At 44.1% G+C, this 17,744-nt stretch overlaps 1 protein-coding gene across 1 annotated transcript; it reads left to right on the top strand.

Annotated features, from left to right (window-relative positions):
* The first annotated feature begins 3,625 nt into the window (after positions 1 to 3,625).
* On the top strand, positions 3,626 to 16,099 carry LOC121556514 (protein shisa-7-like). The gene is made up of 7 exons (XM_045213588.1): positions 3,626 to 4,267; positions 9,046 to 11,981; positions 12,270 to 12,427; positions 13,417 to 13,479; positions 13,690 to 13,875; positions 13,973 to 14,936; positions 16,081 to 16,099. Exons 2-7 carry the CDS (start codon positions 11,212 to 11,214, stop codon positions 16,097 to 16,099), a joined length of 2,160 nt encoding a protein of 719 aa, XP_045069523.1. The 5' UTR covers positions 3,626 to 4,267; positions 9,046 to 11,211.
* The last annotated feature ends 1,645 nt before the right edge of the window (positions 16,100 to 17,744 follow it).

The following is a 17,744-nucleotide window of genomic DNA, read 5'->3' as shown; positions in this document are numbered from 1 at the left end:
TGCCCCCAGCCAGCAGGCTGTCATTTGACGTACATAATGAAGGGCTCCTTCCTCTGGCCTTACTGCAGTAAGCAGCATGCAAAGCAACCAGCCACCCACCTGGGTGGAAATAGCTGCCTGACATCCTGGTAATTACCATCAGACCCTCAGACACCTGTGGTTTGGGTTTGATGTGACACTATGAAACCCCCCGTTTAGAAATGTTTTTCACCTTCTAGTCACCCGCTCAGTGGAGAGGTTGATACGGAGTGGCTGCGGATCCAACTTTTCTGCCCCCCTCGTTGCAACAGCTAAAGGTCCCGAAGCTTCTGCGCATTTGCGGAATTATCTACACAGTCTCGGCTCTACTCTTAAAGAACAGGCTACTCTGGCGAATGGTGCTCGTTTAGATAAAGTTAGATCAAAGCTGAAACAATGTCTGCAAAGACACAATTATAGTATTCTACATAATCATATATAATACCATAATGTTACTGTAAGACAAACACCACCTAATTTCTTATGAGATTATGGTTGCATTTTTCTCCAACTCAACAGCGCGCCACTAGGTAAAATATGTGCTTTTAGTTTTAACTAAGCACAGCTAGGTTATGCTACAGTTTTAACATAAAACAATGTAGGCTACTTCGAAACAACACTAACTCAAGAAGATCTAAAAATGCATGTCCCCATGAAACCGATAAAATGGTTGGTATGCAGGTACTGCATGGACGTTTCACTGGTAATACTTTAATTATAAATCCCGATTGACAGTAGAAATGTGAAGGGAGGTTCTCTACGAGTAGATCAGAGACTGTAAAGTACAGAATCCTGCACATGTGCAGAAGCTTCGGGGCCTTTAACTGTCGGGAAGAGGGGTCCAAAAAAGTATTATTCACAGCCTCTGCCTAGAAAATGGGTGTGTTCGGGTGGTAAGCCTAACGAAGCCGACTGTAGACGAAAGTCCTCGGGTGAAGTCTGGGGAGGTGCGACTGCCGAAAGTCGGACACTAGTGGTTTTCCAACAGCAAGGCTCAGATTAACATGGCAGTGTCAACATAGCTGCTGTTGTTTACAAAAGTTTTTCTGAATAAATGTCGAAATAAACTTTTCTATATCACACACTCACAAACTGAAAACATAATGTGTGTACATTTAATTGCTTAGAAAGTTTCAAATATCACTTTCATTTGTAAACCCTGTAGCTTTCGAATCGTGGCAAATTGGTCATGTCTTTGGCCACGTTCGCGTGGGTCATACAAAAACATACTAATAGTGACTCCCACAATGCAGGTGATGGCTGCATGGTGCAGTTGGTGAGAAGCAACTACAGCGACTTGAAGGCGACTTCATCAAAAACTGCATGACCTTTGATCACATGATTTTTGCATGGTTCATGCAGTCAACATGTAGGCACAAGGCAGACCATTTGTATAACCATAATGCAACACACTTTAAAAGGCAGTGACCAACGATGGTCACGATTTGACAAAAGTGATCCACTTGAACGTGCCCAACTTTACAAAAATCATGTGATCAAAGGTCATGAAGTTTTGACTGCAGTCGACAGTAAGTTTCTGCAGATGCTCTTAACCAATTTCATCCTGCAGCCATCACCTGCATTGTGGGAGGCTCTATTGTCAACCAATCATTAGGGTGTTTTTATATGACCCACCGGAAGGTAACCAAAGACATGCCTGAAACAGGAACCAATTTTGCCGAAATTCATGTGGATATGTACAAATTAATTGATATCTTACCAATTGATTGTATAATCTACACACATATATTTTCAGTTTGTGCGTGTGTGATATGGGGGTTGGAGATGTGTTTATTTCGACATTATAAATAACAACTTTTCTAAACAATGGGAACACTGCCATGTTACACTGAGCCTTGCTGTAGGAAAACCACATCAGTGTACACTTTTGGCTGTCGCAGATGCACCTCCCCCAATTTCACTCCTCAACCTTCGTCTACAGTCTGTTGCTTTCGCCTTACAACTCAAACGAGCCAAATATCTGACCCTGCTGTATCAGTGGTTGGGAACAATTTCTGTCTACATTCTACGTTTTTTTTTACATTTTTGTCATTTAGCAGTGAATACATATTATTATATATATTTTTTTATACTGGCCCCCCATGGGAATCGAACCCACAACCCTGGCGTTGCAAACGCCATGCTCTATCAACTGAGCTACATCCCTGCCGGCCATTCCCTCCCCTACCCTGGACGACGCTGGGCCAATTGTGCGCCGCCCATGAGTCTCCCGGTCGCGGCCGGCTGCGACAGAGCCTGGATTCGAACCAGGATCTCTAGTGGCACAGTTAGCACTGCGATGCAGTGCCTTAGACCACTGCGCCACTCTCCCCCTTGCTGGCTTCTGTCACCCCATTTTACCCACAACCTAATGCTGTTCTCTCTTTCGGGGTTTTTCACAGCATGGGCTTATTCATTTGGGGAAACGTTTCAGGCCGCTCATAGAGGTATAGAACAGACATATGTCATACAGGGCTATTATTGTTTTCTCTTATTATCTGCGAGGTTTAACAATAAGCCCCATGCTTTACTGTTTGCTGAGAGGCTACAAGAGAAAGTACTGTAATCTGGGAGTATGGTGTGCTTTGTCAAAAATAAATTAACATAGTCATTATTATATGAAATCTAATGAAACACTCACAAAAAAAGACCTTCGTTATGTGTTATGTTCACTACATCGAATTAGGGATGTCAAACTTCTCTCACTTCTCTGAAGACATCAGCGTCTTATCACATTTAGAAATTCTAGGCCTAGTGGTCATGGATTCACTCATGCGCATCAGTGTTCTTCTGGTTTTGGATTGCGCCAGTCCTCTCCCCCACCCCGTTTTCATCCCTTTCATAATTGCCACCAACATAATCACACAGTTGCTGTGGCAACCGTTGGTGCACCTCTCTCTCTCTTTCTCTTTCTCTCTCTCTTGCTCTCTCTCTTGCTCTCTTTTAATACCCACATACACAAAAATGATAGTGAGAGAATGTATCAAGGCAGAAAATATCAAAGGCCCCCATTTTGATGTATTTTTGCACATTTATCATCTGATGACCAGCAGCACTATGAGGACTGATGGCTGTTAGTTTTTATCTCCATTTTATTATTCTAACACCTGTGACACTGCATAGCAGCAATTATACACATTTTGCCATGGGGCAGAGAGAAAAATGTGCTGTTTATAGTTTATCTCATGCTATTCTTCACATTTGACCATGAGGCTGAGAGAAATATTTCCACTTTTAAAGCTAATTTCCTGCTATTCCACACATTTTGGCATGATGCTGAGAGAAAACTTTGCAGTTTTAAAGCTGATTTCCTGCAAATCTACACACTTTGCCATTGCTTATGAGATGTTCATATGCTATATTGGGAGCCCCCTGGAAGTCGGTGGCCCCGCGGCACATGTGTGCTGGTCCATAATGGTCCATAACCCCGCTCTGTATAGCAGTTGCAGCGTATCATTGAGATGGATAGCTCATGTCTTCTGTATACAGTCTTGCTGGTATTGGAACCAATCGTACTGGAACCATAATCACTTCCTTAAGCCAATTACAGACCATCATGGATGGGTTGGAATTCAACATCCGAAAGCGCTGGATAGAACTCTCATCAGCACCAGTTCGAGCGACCAATGAGAGCGCGTTTGAGCTTTGCGGACCTCAGTGAGACCAGTCGCACAATCCCATAGGCATTGTATGATCGGGGTCGGTCGGAATTTCTGAAGGAACTCTTATATCGGCGTGGAATAACGGGAACGTAAATTTGCAAAGGAAAAATGTGTAGTTTAATTCACGAAACAATTGTATCTGGCGACCTTCCTTTTGACGGTGTGATAGGCCTATTGTGCTGCACTTGCTCGCTATAGTGAGTTTTGTAGGATAGCTAGAGTTGCGTTTTCTTCTAGGGATTTTTTTTTTTACCAGACAATTATATGTGCAACACATGGAATTTATGCACATCGTTTAGTTACGAACATTTATTTTACCAGGAAAAGTTGGACAATATTTCCATAAACTCGCCATTGCACAGCTTGTAGGCTATTCTAATAATAGTTTATTCCATCGATAGAGTAAACAAAAATAATTGTAACCTAGGCTAGTAAAAATAAATAGTGCAGATATGTCATATTGTCGACGGATATGCTGGAACACAACACTGGGCAGCAGTCTTCCTTCAACAGCCTAACCACAGTGTATTTATCACAGCAATCCAGTGCGCACGGTCTCCCCAGCTGTTATCCGGCAGAACGCCCAGGTAAGACATGACAATATATTAACCTTTTTTGATACAGGAACATCATGAAACAAATGCTCAGTAATAGTTTAAATTGTCTTCATGTTTCTCATTACCTCGGGTTCCACATATGGCACAAAGTGATTTGCTATCAATATGGATAAATATAGGATACAGCAACAAAACAGATTGATCTGAAAGCTGCGCCATAGAAATCAATTTATCGCATAAACACGCTTATAAGACGCAGCTGATACACATTGGCACAGTTTTTATACATTGATACTTCATATGTGATTAGACTACACACACGCAGCCAGTCAGTGTATACACACTCGGGTTCTGATACACCCACGCACTCTTAATGATACATGCAAGTCATACATCCGTAACCTACATGCAATAATGTATAAGTGCAGTGGCTGAGCTACAAGTTGTTCACCTGTAAAACAGATAGATGTGCCGATGTCCATTCATACACAGACCGGTTACAGCCAGATATGGGTACACAAGCAGCAGCAGGTTCATTGCGCAGTTAAACTCACTATGGGCATTTCAGAATTCAGTCTGCTTGCACTAGGCTACTTCTCTGCTGGCCTTTTATCAGAACTATAGCCATTTTATTTTGTGCAGTGTGCACATTATACTCTATTGTTTTTCAATATGGAATATGAAAGAAATGTTGTTCAAATGTGAACATTTAACATTTTGCTCTCCACAGGGTGTGGAGATATTTGCCTCTCCACACCCTGATTGCATCAAACCCTTATGGGTTGTTCTACATTAACCCCCTGCTTGGATTGATTAGTATTCAGTGCAATGAGTCATGATGGACAAGTTTTGTTGCATCTTCTTCACACTATAGTATCATGAATCAATAAGCAAGATGCTGTTGCTGTGATACAATGGCATGCAGTATTAATCCTGTGTGTTTGTTCTGAATAAGTTTAGTGTCATGTCCTTCCTTCAGTGGACATGGAACTCATGGACGCATCATTATGATATGCACAACACTGAGTGTTTTGTCCTTCACTTTTCATTCCCATTTATTCTCTCACTCCCTCCCTCCTTTCCTCCCTCCCATCCTTTAGCGTACAGCAATGTATGTGAGACGGCCGGCCTCCTGCCCCCACTCATTATGCAACTGCAATGCTTCTAGTCAGGAAGAGACATAACAATAGAGATATGACTATAGAGAGACATCTATAGAGAGACATCTAACTTACGATGTTACAGTATACACTCAGTGGCCAGTTTAAGGTACACCCATCTAGTACCGTGTCGGAACTCCCTTTGCCTCCAGAACAACCGGAATTCTTCGGGGCATGGAAATGTTGCTCGATTGGTATTAAGGGACCTAACGTGTGCCAGGAAAACATTCCCCACACCATTACACCACCGCCACCAGCCTGTCCAGGCAGGATGGGGCCATGGACTCATGCTGCTTACGCCAAATCCTGACTCTGCCATCAGCATGACGCAACAGGAACTGGGATTCGTCGGACCAGGCAATGTTTTTCCACTCCTCAATTGTCCAGTGTTGGTGATCGCATGCCCACTGGAGCCAATTCTTCTTGGTTTTAGCTGATAGGAGTGGAACCTGGTGTGGTCGTCTGCTGCAATAGCCCATCCGTGACAAGGACCAACGAGTTGTGCGTTCTGAGATGCCATTCTGCACACCACTGTTGTACTGCGCCATTATATGCCTGTTTGTGATCCGCCTGTTGCACGATTCTTGGCATTCTCCTTTGACCTCTCATCAACAAGCTGTTTTCGCCCACAGGATTGCCACTGACTGGATGCTTTTTGTTTGTCGCACCATTCTTGGTAAACCCTAGACTGTCATGCGTGAAAAGCCTAGGAGGCCGGCCGTTTCTGAGATACTTGAACCGGCGCGCCTGGCACCGACGATTATACCATGCTCAAAGTCTCTTAGGTCGCTCGTTTCGCCCATTCTAACGTTCAATCGAACAGTAACTGAATGCCTCGATGCCTGCTTTATATAGTAAGCCACAGCCATGTGACTCAGTCTGTAGTGGCAAATCATTTTCATGAACGGGGTGGTGTACCTTATAAACTGGCCAGTGTATAGTAGTAACTATACAGATATAACTATAGATACATCTAACTTACAATGTTACAGTATACAGTAGTAGCTATAGAAATAACTATAGAGATATCTAACTTAAGATGTTACAGTATATAGTGGTAACTATAGAGATATAACTATAGAGATATCTAACTTACAATGTTACAGTATATAGTGGTAACTATAGAGATATAACTATAGAGACATATAAGTATATAGTGGTAACTATAGAAATATAACTATAGCGACATCTAACTTACGATGTTACAGTATATAGTGGTAACTATAGAGATATAACTATAGAGACTTCTAACTTACGATGTTACAGCGTATATTGGTAACTATAGAGATATAACTATAGAGAAATCTAACATTAACGGTGTTACAGTATATAGTGGTAACTATAGAGATATAACTATAGAGACATATAACTTACGATGTTACAGTATATAGTGGTAACTATAAAGATATAACTATAGAGACATATAACTTACGATGTTACAGTATATAGTGGTAACTATAGAGATATAACTATAGAGACATCTAACTTATGATGCCACTGCATATGGCATTTTTACATTTTTACTCTTAGGTGTGTTAGGATACTGGAGATACATTACAGAAATTATAACTGCCTGATGTTTCACTCTAATTTGCGTCTTTAGTCGTGACAAGTCTTTTGGATTAGTATATCCTGCTGAAAAATGCAGGTCGGGATGCCTTTTCATGAGAGTAGATGTTGTTAGTTGAAGTGATAAGGAATGTGGTGATGGAGATAGGATAATGTATGGATAGAGGATGAAATGGAAGAGATCATGGTACCATGGAGAACAAGTGATGATGGAGGTAGAAGTTTGAGAATTGTCTGATAGGTGTAGATTGGACTCAACCTCATTTTCTCTCCCCATCTATCTCTCTCTCTCTTACACACAGACAGAGCTGCAGTGCTATTCTAAGAGAGTTAGCTGCCTCAACCCACGCACCAAATCTGAGAAAGAGAGAGAAAGGGAGAACGAGGGAGATGAGAGCGAGAGGAATGAAAGGAGAGAGGGAGAGACTACAGAAAGGTTCAGAATGCCTGTAGAGTGTACTGCAGACACACACACACACACACACACACACACACACACACACACACACACACACACACACACACACACACACACACACACACACACACACACACACACACACACACAATCTCTCTGACTGACATACATGCTGCCACTTCAACAACAGCTTTAACATTGTGCATTGTGCAGATCAGATCTTGCAGATGCAAGTGAAAGGACATCCAAACCACTGTCTTCCATCTTATTTAATGCTGGCTGTGTCACCCTATCTTGTTATGTTGTCTGGGTTGTGCATTTGTGGGTCTGTCTAACTGTGGTGTGCTGTGGTGTGCGGTGTTATATTGGTAAGTGCTGGGAGAAATGTACTTGATTCTGTGCCACCCACACACCGCCCTCCCACTCACGACCGTCTCTGCGTCTATACCTCTGGCTCTTCCCGCTCCCCACCAACTCTCTCTGCACATTTAAATCCCGACCCTACATTTATCCCCCTGCTCTCTCTGTTTCTCTCTTTCTTTCTCTCCCTCGCTCATCTGCTTTTCAGGAGCTGATGCTCCTGCAAAAGGCAGAGACACACTAACACACACACACGCGTAGCATACCTACACGCACACACTGTGAAGGAGTAGCCTTGTATTTATTGTGTATTTATTTATATAGGATCCTAAACTGTCAATTAATTATCACATCCTTCCAGTTAATTGATCTTTATTCATCAGCTCAACCTTTACCTGTTAGTTTGTATGTTAGAATGAGTGACATTCTCCTTTAATTGTGTGAGCTGACTGCGTTCAAGCCTTGTTAATTAGCTGATTGCACTTGCACACACCTGTGGCCTGCAACCTGAGGCGCTTCAGTTTGTTTAAATGGAGGATGGTGTTCTGTGTGTGTGTGGGACTGCTGGGATGTCTGCAAGTTTTTAATAAAAAGAAGCTATTTATTCCGATATCACTATCTCTGTCTCATCAATGTGAGGGCATCGGCCAGCTATGTCACACGCATAACACCACACAAATTCAGGTGCATATGGCTGGCTGTCCTGCACACAGACATGCACGCACGCACACACACACACACACACACACACACACACACACACACACACACACACACACACACACACACACACACACACACACACACACACACACACACACACACACACACACACACACACACACACACACACACACACACACACACACACACATAGCATACATACCTACACACACACACACACACACACACACACACACACACACACACACACACACACACACACACACACACACACACACACACACACACACACACACACACACACACACACACACACATACATACACACACATACACACACGTAGCATACATACCTACACGCACACACACAACAGCACACAAATTCAGGTGCATACAAGCATGCATGGTGCACACTTATTGACAAGTTCAATTCAAAATGTATAGCTAGAAATTCATAGCAATTTCTGAGTGTCTTACAGAGTGTGTTGTCTGTGTGTTGCTGTGGTGTGTGTTGGTGCTTTAGGATACGAGCGAGTGTGTTTGTTTGTGTGTGTGGGGTGGGGAGGGGGGGGCTTGAAGTCCACTCTCCTAATCAATTCTTTCTGTGTTCCATACAGGATCCACAAATCTGTGAAGACATTCCAGGCCTGACCCCCTTCATCCAAATGTGAAGACAATCCATGAAATCAAGCAGAACTTTCAGGGAACAGAAGAGTTCTTTATAAAAAAGTGATTTGGAACAACAGTGAGAACTGCTGGTTGTATTCTCCAACAGTGAGACCTGCTGGTTGTATTCTCCAACAGTGAGACCTGCTGGTTGTATTCTCCAACAGTAGGACCTGCTGGTTGTATTCTCCAACAGTGAGACCTGCTGGTTGTATTCTCCAACAGTGAGACCTGCTGGTTGTATTCTCCAACAGTAGGACCTGCTGGTTGTATTCTCCAACAGTGAGACCTGCTGGTTGTATTCTCCAACAGTGAGACCTGCTGGTTGTATTCTCCATTGTTTTTATTCACATGTATTGAAACAAGTAGAGCCATCAGTGATTTCAGCAGCCCCCCCCCGCCTCCCTTATCCATGCCTACATGCTCAGCGACAGATAGGGACTGTTTTGATAATTGTATGTAATTATAATTTGTGTGGGAGACGGAGCTGTCTCTGTCTATTATCACCTGTAACCTCAGACACAATAACTTCCCACATTTACATATTTATCTCAAACAAAATGTTTTTCTTTCAGTTTTAGGACCAAATCAGGAATAATCAGAGTTATTGAAGGAATGGCTCATGTGAACAATGTGCTATTCAGTCCTCAACCATCATAATGAGACAAAACTGAATTCAATCTGTAGATTTACATCTACATCTCAAGCTCTTTTCGTTGTATATTCTATACTAGACCATACATACTAAGTTTGTACATCTAAAAACAGAGGTACCCACCAAGCCACTAGCTAAAATGAAAACGGCTTTTTCAGCTGTCTATTTGATATAATACGATTTGTCGTACCGTTGTATATTTTCTCCTCATTTGCGGTATTCACTGTCCTCTGTCCTTAATGTCGGGCGCTGGCTCTGTAGCCTTCAGCCCAATCAGAGGAACAGTAAGTGCCTATGCATTTTAGATAAGACCATAAAACATTTAAGTAAATAAGTGGCCAATGCATATCTGTAGTTAGTGACCTGTGATGTTTAAAAGCCTGGAAGGGCAATGTCCTGCTTTACAGTCACACAGTAATGTTTACACTACGCCACAGCCATTCAGTGCCCTGACCCGTTAAGAACCACAACCTCTCCAACTGCCATTCAAAGGGTCTGCAACATCTAAAAGCACAGGAACACTAATTATTTAGAATTATTTAGCACAAGATTTATTTGGTACAAATCATTTATTTAGCACAAGATTGAAACATTTATATGTAGAGATTTTGCTACTATTTCAGAGAATATTAGTTTACAGGTTGATTCTAAGTACAGACTTGGAATGTATCCAGTGCCAAAAGGACATAATTGAATCATTAACAGAAAATTAACTGTTTACATTTTAGGAACAATGTTTACAGAGGACTGTTGCCCTTAAAAACATAGGTTATGTGTCATTTTGTGACATATTATTTTATAAGTGCCATAACCGAAAGGAAATGTATAAAATTGCCATAACTAATTGAGGAAGCTTACTTCTTGTCTTCAGCAAAACAAAGCACAACGTATTCAGGAAAACGTGATGGTGAAGGTCAAAACCTTCTGTTTGATCTTTCATCCAAGGAGATTCCATCTATCTTTGTATTTTTGCTTCAAAGCTATGTTTTGTATGGTAGATAGATTCTAGATCTAGGAGAAGAAATAGACGATCCAGGTTTGATCAAGATCATCATGTTCAATTTACCCTTGTTTACTCTGTGAGGCTTATACAGATCTGATTTTATTGTAATGGACTGCAAAATATTATCACAGGAAATGTTCAAGATAATAGTAACAGAATGAAAGCCATGTAAATACCTCTGTCACCAATGGTTGACACTTACAACTTTATATTAGTGGAGTTCTTTTCTCTTTTATCATGACTTCCATCTCTTAAAGCGTATCTATAATTAATTCACAAAGTTCATCAGACATATTTATTATTAAATTAAGATATTTTGAAACTATGAGCACCAAACAACTCATACCTGCTACCTAAATGTTTCAAATAGTGTTTTAGTGGGTTAATTCTGAAAAAAGGATACAGCATTGTAACAGCGTTGAGTCGACAACAGAAAATAGAGCTCTTAGTCATGTAAAGATGACGCCCACCACCAATCTCCAAGTCTTCGCCGTCTCCCTCCTCTCTCTCCTTGCTGCCCCACTTACCACAGCTGAGGACAGCTCCCCCTCTCCCCCTCCCTCTCCCCTACGTACCGACCCCCGGCCTCGCCAGGGGGGCTCCACCGACCCCCCTCAGTCCACCCCCAGCCCCCCTCTCCTCCTCCTGGCCATCCATGCCAACCTCCGCCCCGCTGCCCTCCAGGGCAGGCCCAAAGCTCCAGAGAAACTTCCAGAATCCCCTGGGGTTCTGGAGACCCCTCCCCGACCCCTGGCCCAGATCATGTTCCCCAAGAACGTGACGTCTGCGGCGGCGGGAGCCCTGGCTCCTCCGTTGGGCGCGGCCCAGGTGGCTCCTCCTCCCCGCAGACTGGTGGATGTGGACGTGTGCCATGGTTACTATGACGTCATGGGCCAGTTGGACAACACCTTCAACTGCTCCAAGGACAGCTTCATCTACTGCTGTGGCAGCTGCCACTACCGCTTCTGCTGCCCCGACCCCACCCGCCGTCTGGAGCAGAGCAGCTGTACCAACTACGACTCCCCGGATTGGGCCAAGACCCAGCCGCCAAACGCCATACCCCTGGACGATGATGTGCCGGAACTGGACCCTCTGCAGCCACTGAGCCACAACACAGGCTTTGTGATTGGAGGCGTTATTGTGTTTATGGTAGCGGTTGCCGTGGGGATTAAGATAATGTTCAACAAGGTGTCGCAGCAGGCCAACAACGGAGAGATCAACATGCCCAGGTGAGAGGAGGGATCAATCAGTCACAGACCAGACAGACAGGCAGAGCATAAGACATACAGACAGTCAGATGGACAGTCAGACAGACAGACAAACACAGATTCTTTAGTAATTTCATAATGTTGTTATAACATGTTTATATAGCATTCATAAGATCAGACAAGATATAATATTGTTGATGCCAGGGGGGGAACTGTTATTACTCCAGGCAATAAAACACATTTTACACCAGCTAATTACTTATACATTTACATTTTTTACATTCTCTTTTTGGTTTCTCCTTCTCTCAGAGCGCTGGTGGACATGTTGCGTCACCAGTCCAGTCCAGTGCAGCAGGATGAGAGGAACAACAGCGTGGCTCTGTGTGGTTCAGGGGAGGGACAGGGTACGCTGGGCAGACCTCCCAAAAACCTCTACGCCCCTGGCCTGCCCAGCAAGGACAACAGACGTGAGTGGCCAGGGGAGCATTCAGTTGGAACAAACAGGAAACATGTTTTTGAAATGAAAAAGGGAAATGAGGACAAGCTCACATAGTACACTTCTGTTTCAAAGTCGTTTCTCCTGTTTTGTGCTGTTGTTGGGCTTTAGGCTTATTTCAAACTGTCTTGTAAGAAAGGGGAAGGTATAAAAGGGATTAGATTAGATGAGGTTATTAGTCACATGCACAGGGTTGCAGATGTAATCGCAGGGTACAGTGAAATACTTATGCTCCGAGCTCCAACAGTGCAGGTCAAAAAAAGAGAAGCGAGTGATGGAAGCGGGGAGAACAGGCCATGATGGCTCGGGTGGCTGAGGACCTTGATGATCTTCTTGGCCTTCCTGCGACACCTGGTGTTGTAGGTGTCCTGGAGGGCAGGCAGTGAGCACCTAATGGTGCGTTTGGCTGAGCGTACCACCGTCTGTAGTGCCTTGCGGTCAGTGGCGATGGAGTTGCCGTACCAGGATGTGATGCAGCCTGACAGTAGTCTCTCGATGGTGCTCCTGTGAAACACTGTGAGGGCCCTCGGAGACAGGCCAAATTTATTCAGCCTCCTGAGGTTGAAGAGTCGCTGCCGTGCCTTCTTCACCATGGTGTCCGTGTGGTTTGACCATTTCAGCTCATCGGAGATGTGTACGCCATGGAACTCAAAGTTTTCATAGAGGGACAGTTATGTATATTTGAAACACAGTGCAATACCTTGGTTGATTCCCACAGGCTCAATAAATGATAAGTGAGTGAGCATGTAAAGGTGAATTGGCCCAGGTAATGTAAAAGAGGATGGATGCCTTGATCTTAATGTGGTTAATACACCATGAAGCTGGAAATCGCCTGATAACATCCACAATTTAACACATCATACAGTATAACCCTCTGATGTCTCACTCACATACACACACACACATTATGTACACACTGTTGCTCCACAGCTGATGACTGTTTATTTGTTTGTTTTGCAGTGGGGAATATTCAACACAATTTTATCCACTCAGGAACCAGTCCCAATCACACTGCTACCATCGGTAAGACAACTGGTGGTGTAAATGGTTGGTTCCAGTGACATACTGTAATGTATGCATCTGGTGCCCTTCCGTGTTTTACAGTTATTAAACTCACAATAATGTATTGGATGTCAATGATACCAAGCTGGTTAGATAAAGGTTATCCAAAAAACAACAACATCGCATTAAGAAACAAACACACGCTAACATAGCTGTCTTTTGACCCCTCAGAACGCGCCCCCCGTATGAACAACGCCCAGCTGGCGGCTGGAGGCACTCTTCTGTCCAGCAAACACAACAACACTAAAGGGCAGCCCTCCTTCCACCACTCCCTCCATAACCTGGCACAGCTCCCCCCATCCTACGAGAATGCCACCAAGCCAGAGCTCAACAGATACTCCTCGCTCAAACGCCTGGGTGAGTAGTGTACCATGCAGCAACGTAGAGATAGACCCCGTCACACAGAAAACAGCTCTACAACTTATGTGTTTCACTATTCCTCTTTTGATTGCAGAAAAGAGTGGTCTTGATGAATATTCATCGGGATACTGCACCACCAAGAGGCGTCCCCACACGGCCCAGCCCGCTCTCCAGTCCTCCAGTCACCACATCCCCTGTGGCGGAGACTACAACACCATGGGTGGGAGGGGCACCCTCCCCCGCCACGCCCCCCGACCCTGGATCCAACCCACCGGCCTACCCCCCGTCTCCCCCACGGTCAACCCCTACCCCCTGGACCCAACCGAGCAGCACTACAACCCCAACTACGACACCCTGTCCAAGCCTGCCAGGAAGGTCATGTCGCAGGACCAGCTGCTCAACATGGGGGACGTCCCTGGGAACACTGGGACCCTCTCCAGGATGTCCAAGAACCAGCAGCACCAGTACTACAAAGCCATGGCTGCTGCTACTAAGAACTCCAACACCCAGACCCTGACACGGAAGCCCAAGGATCGACCCCAGGAGCGGCCTCAGTCCAACAACCAGACCCTGACGAGGAAGCCCAAGGATTGGCCCCAGGAGCGGCCTCAGGAGCGTCCTCAGGATCGTCTACTCATGTCCCCAGATCACCTGGAGGAGAGCATGGGTAGAGGGGTCGGTGGGATGGGGGTCGGAGGGATGGGAGTGGGTGTGCCGGATCCATATGCCCATGGAGGCGGGGGAGGCATGGTCCCCACTCTCCCCCGGGGTGGTCTCACTCCTCAGCAGAAAGCCCAGTCCCAGCAGAATGTATGTGCCACACCCTCCCTGGACCGCCACCACATGATCAAGATGAACTCTCACCCCACCTCCGGGAGGGAGCAGGAGAGAAGCCAGGGCATGACGGGGCATATGAGCGGAGGCATGGGGGGAGGCATGGGGGGCTGGGGTGGTAGCGAAATGCCTGGGGCGGGGGTTGTCATGGGAACAGGGACGCTAGGGGGCCACAGCGCCAAGAGGATGGCTTTCGCTGCCAAGAGGCAGAACACTATCGAGCAGTTACACTTTATACCAGGAGGGGGCGACGGAGGAGCGGGAGGAGGAGGAGGAGGAGGAGGAGGAGGAGGAGGAAGTAGAGGAGGAGGAAGTGGAGGAGGAGGCAGTCAGGGCATCAGGACAGGCAGTAAGAATGAGGTGACGGTGTGAGGGGCTCCAGGTAGAAATTGCTTATCAACTGCAGATCTAGGGTCAGATTATCTCACCCCTAAACCCACCCTTAACCATTAGGGGGATGAAAAAATATCTGACTCTGTATCAGTGGTTAGGGCAACTTCTACCTACTGTGTGTGTGGTCTTCATGAAGAGAGTAGACATATGAGAATGGGAAAGGTAGAGAAGGAAATGTGGTGAATCAATCTGTACATAAAGGGAGATGAAGGACTTGCTTAGAGATCAACTAGCAAACTTCAGTTTTCTGGTTAAAATGGTAGAGGAATGGAATTATCCTGCCATTTTATTTATGTGATACATCAGCCATATTTCATATCTAAATGTGCCATATTGCCATACACTGGTGCCATGAATAACTGAAAAATAACAAATGTGGGAGAAATTAGATAGCTAGGACTTAGTTAAGAAAGTGGTTTGTTCATGCATAACCTTGTGTTTTATATTAAATGTTTTACAGAATAAATAAACTTTTGAGCCATATTAGAAAGGAGGGACCAAGATAATACATCGAAGTATGATAGAGAGGGAAGGGTGGTGTACGGCCAGACTGTTTATCCTCATGGAGCATTGAACTGATGATCTTCATGACCTATGATGTAGAATGTCGGATGATGTGGGGTTTTGAATCCGGGGAGCGGTGTACGAGTGAGCCCGCCTCATTCTGACGCAGGAAAATCGATGTCGATAGTTGCTTCTTGTGTGAATGAATGAGTGACCTTGGGGAGATTGGGGGGGGGGTTGCAGTTTGCAGTCTGAAGACAGAGCCACCACTTCCTGACACCATCGGCAGGACAGCGCATCAGCTTCCACACATTCTCTAGTTGGCCCCAGTAACTGATCTAAGGTCAGTTTTGCATCCCACCACCGCCTAATAGTTATACTCAGCATTTGGGGAGGTTGAGCTGATCCTAAATCTGTGCCTAAGAGCAACTTCTACCTGGAACTCCCCTGTGACCCAACTGTCTTCATCAGGACAACCAAATCTGATTGAGCCCTGAGTCACTTTGTTTGACTAGGAACTTCTGAGTTGGTCAGCCTTCCAATAGGATGACTAGCCACTGTAACTACAGGGTCTTTTCTTTCAAAGAGCACAAAAAGTACAGTATGATGCAGGTGTTGCACTTCATAATACAACTGACCTTCAAAGCCATGCATTGGGATACAAATAGAATAGCACAGAGAAAGCACGTCTGACAATCACCATTTTATTATTCTCACCAGAGGAGAACCGACACAAGCCAACATTTCTACAGGACAATACAAATTATTGGCTTCAGAGCAAGCCAAAGTGTGTGTGTCTAGGGAATTGACTGTAACAAGGCAGTGGACTATAGTGCATAGGATGACTCCAATGATCAAGCCGTCAGATAGGAGGTTGAGACTCAGAAGGGACTTGGGTGGTTAGGATGCCCTTCATTAGAAGAGGACCTTGCTTTTTCGTAGTAACACACTCCAACCGTTCTCTATTAGGTAGAAATGTCATAATATCAATAATAACGCTTAATATTAAGGGCTATCCTATTCTACATGTGTGGCTTTGGACCATATAATACAGCATATTGACGCTTTCACTTAATTTTTGGTGTTGATATTGTCACTGACGTGTGAGTACTAATGTTCTGTAGATACCTGGAGTTAAACTTGTACAAAACCATGAGCAGTTTTTTTTCCAGCACAGCTCAAAGAGGGAAACACTAAGACAAAAAAGTTTTTGCACAATCCCGATATTTGCACCAGATACAGACAGGCATACTTTGTATCACGTCTTCGCGGTTTACATTCAGCAAAAAAGGACACTCACTGTCACTGGTAATGCGCGAGGCTGTATGTGTGATAAACTTAAGGGACTTAAGAAAATTAAGAGACTTGTATTAGACTAAGAGAGAAGTATAACTGTATATATCATCTACAGTATACAACTTGTCTCATATTGCTTACAAATGGACAGAAGAAACAAATCTGACATAATTCAGGAGATGAAATTACTGACATGTTGATACAGATTTTCTTTTGACAATCTTCCTATACACAATGGTAACTTACCCAGTGAGCAAAATTACATATTTTAGACGTCCATGGATGTCGGCGTCAAACGGTGCTCACTGGGTAGTCCGTGTCGGTTATTGTCATGATTACGACAAGTGTTATTATTAATGATTATTATAATTGTTGTTATAATTAATGGTTATCTTATAGTTATGATGTTGGTGTTATTTTTCTTAGTGAGATTTTAAGTGTTTACTTGTTTTTAGATACTTATCTTTCTCATGACATTTTGTTTGTTTTTGTTACATCTGAACACAAAATGGGGATTAAAACTAACACTGTCTAATCTTGATGCATGTCAACTCCATGGCTTGGCAATGCATTGACAATATTCCTGAATACAGGGTTTTATTACAGTAGGTTTTGAGACAATGGCCTAATTACAAACCTATCCCTAGTTCCTTTCCCTAGATGGAGCCTTCTATCTAGACTATTTGAAAAGATTGCATAGGTATTAACAAAAGTTGTGTTCGTTCCACATGTTGGGGTGGAATCATTATACTCACAGTTCACAAGGTCATACAATATTGATAGGGACTAGGGAGGGATAGGTTCTGGGTCTGGGACCAAATTGAAACACTTGCTAATAC

The sequence above is a fragment of the Coregonus clupeaformis genome, unplaced genomic scaffold (genome assembly GCF_020615455.1).
Source record: "Coregonus clupeaformis isolate EN_2021a unplaced genomic scaffold, ASM2061545v1 scaf0125, whole genome shotgun sequence".
NCBI lineage: Eukaryota > Metazoa > Chordata > Actinopteri > Salmoniformes > Salmonidae > Coregonus > Coregonus clupeaformis.
The sequence above is the reverse complement of the archived record's forward strand: the minus strand, read 5'-3'. Positions and strand labels throughout refer to the sequence as shown.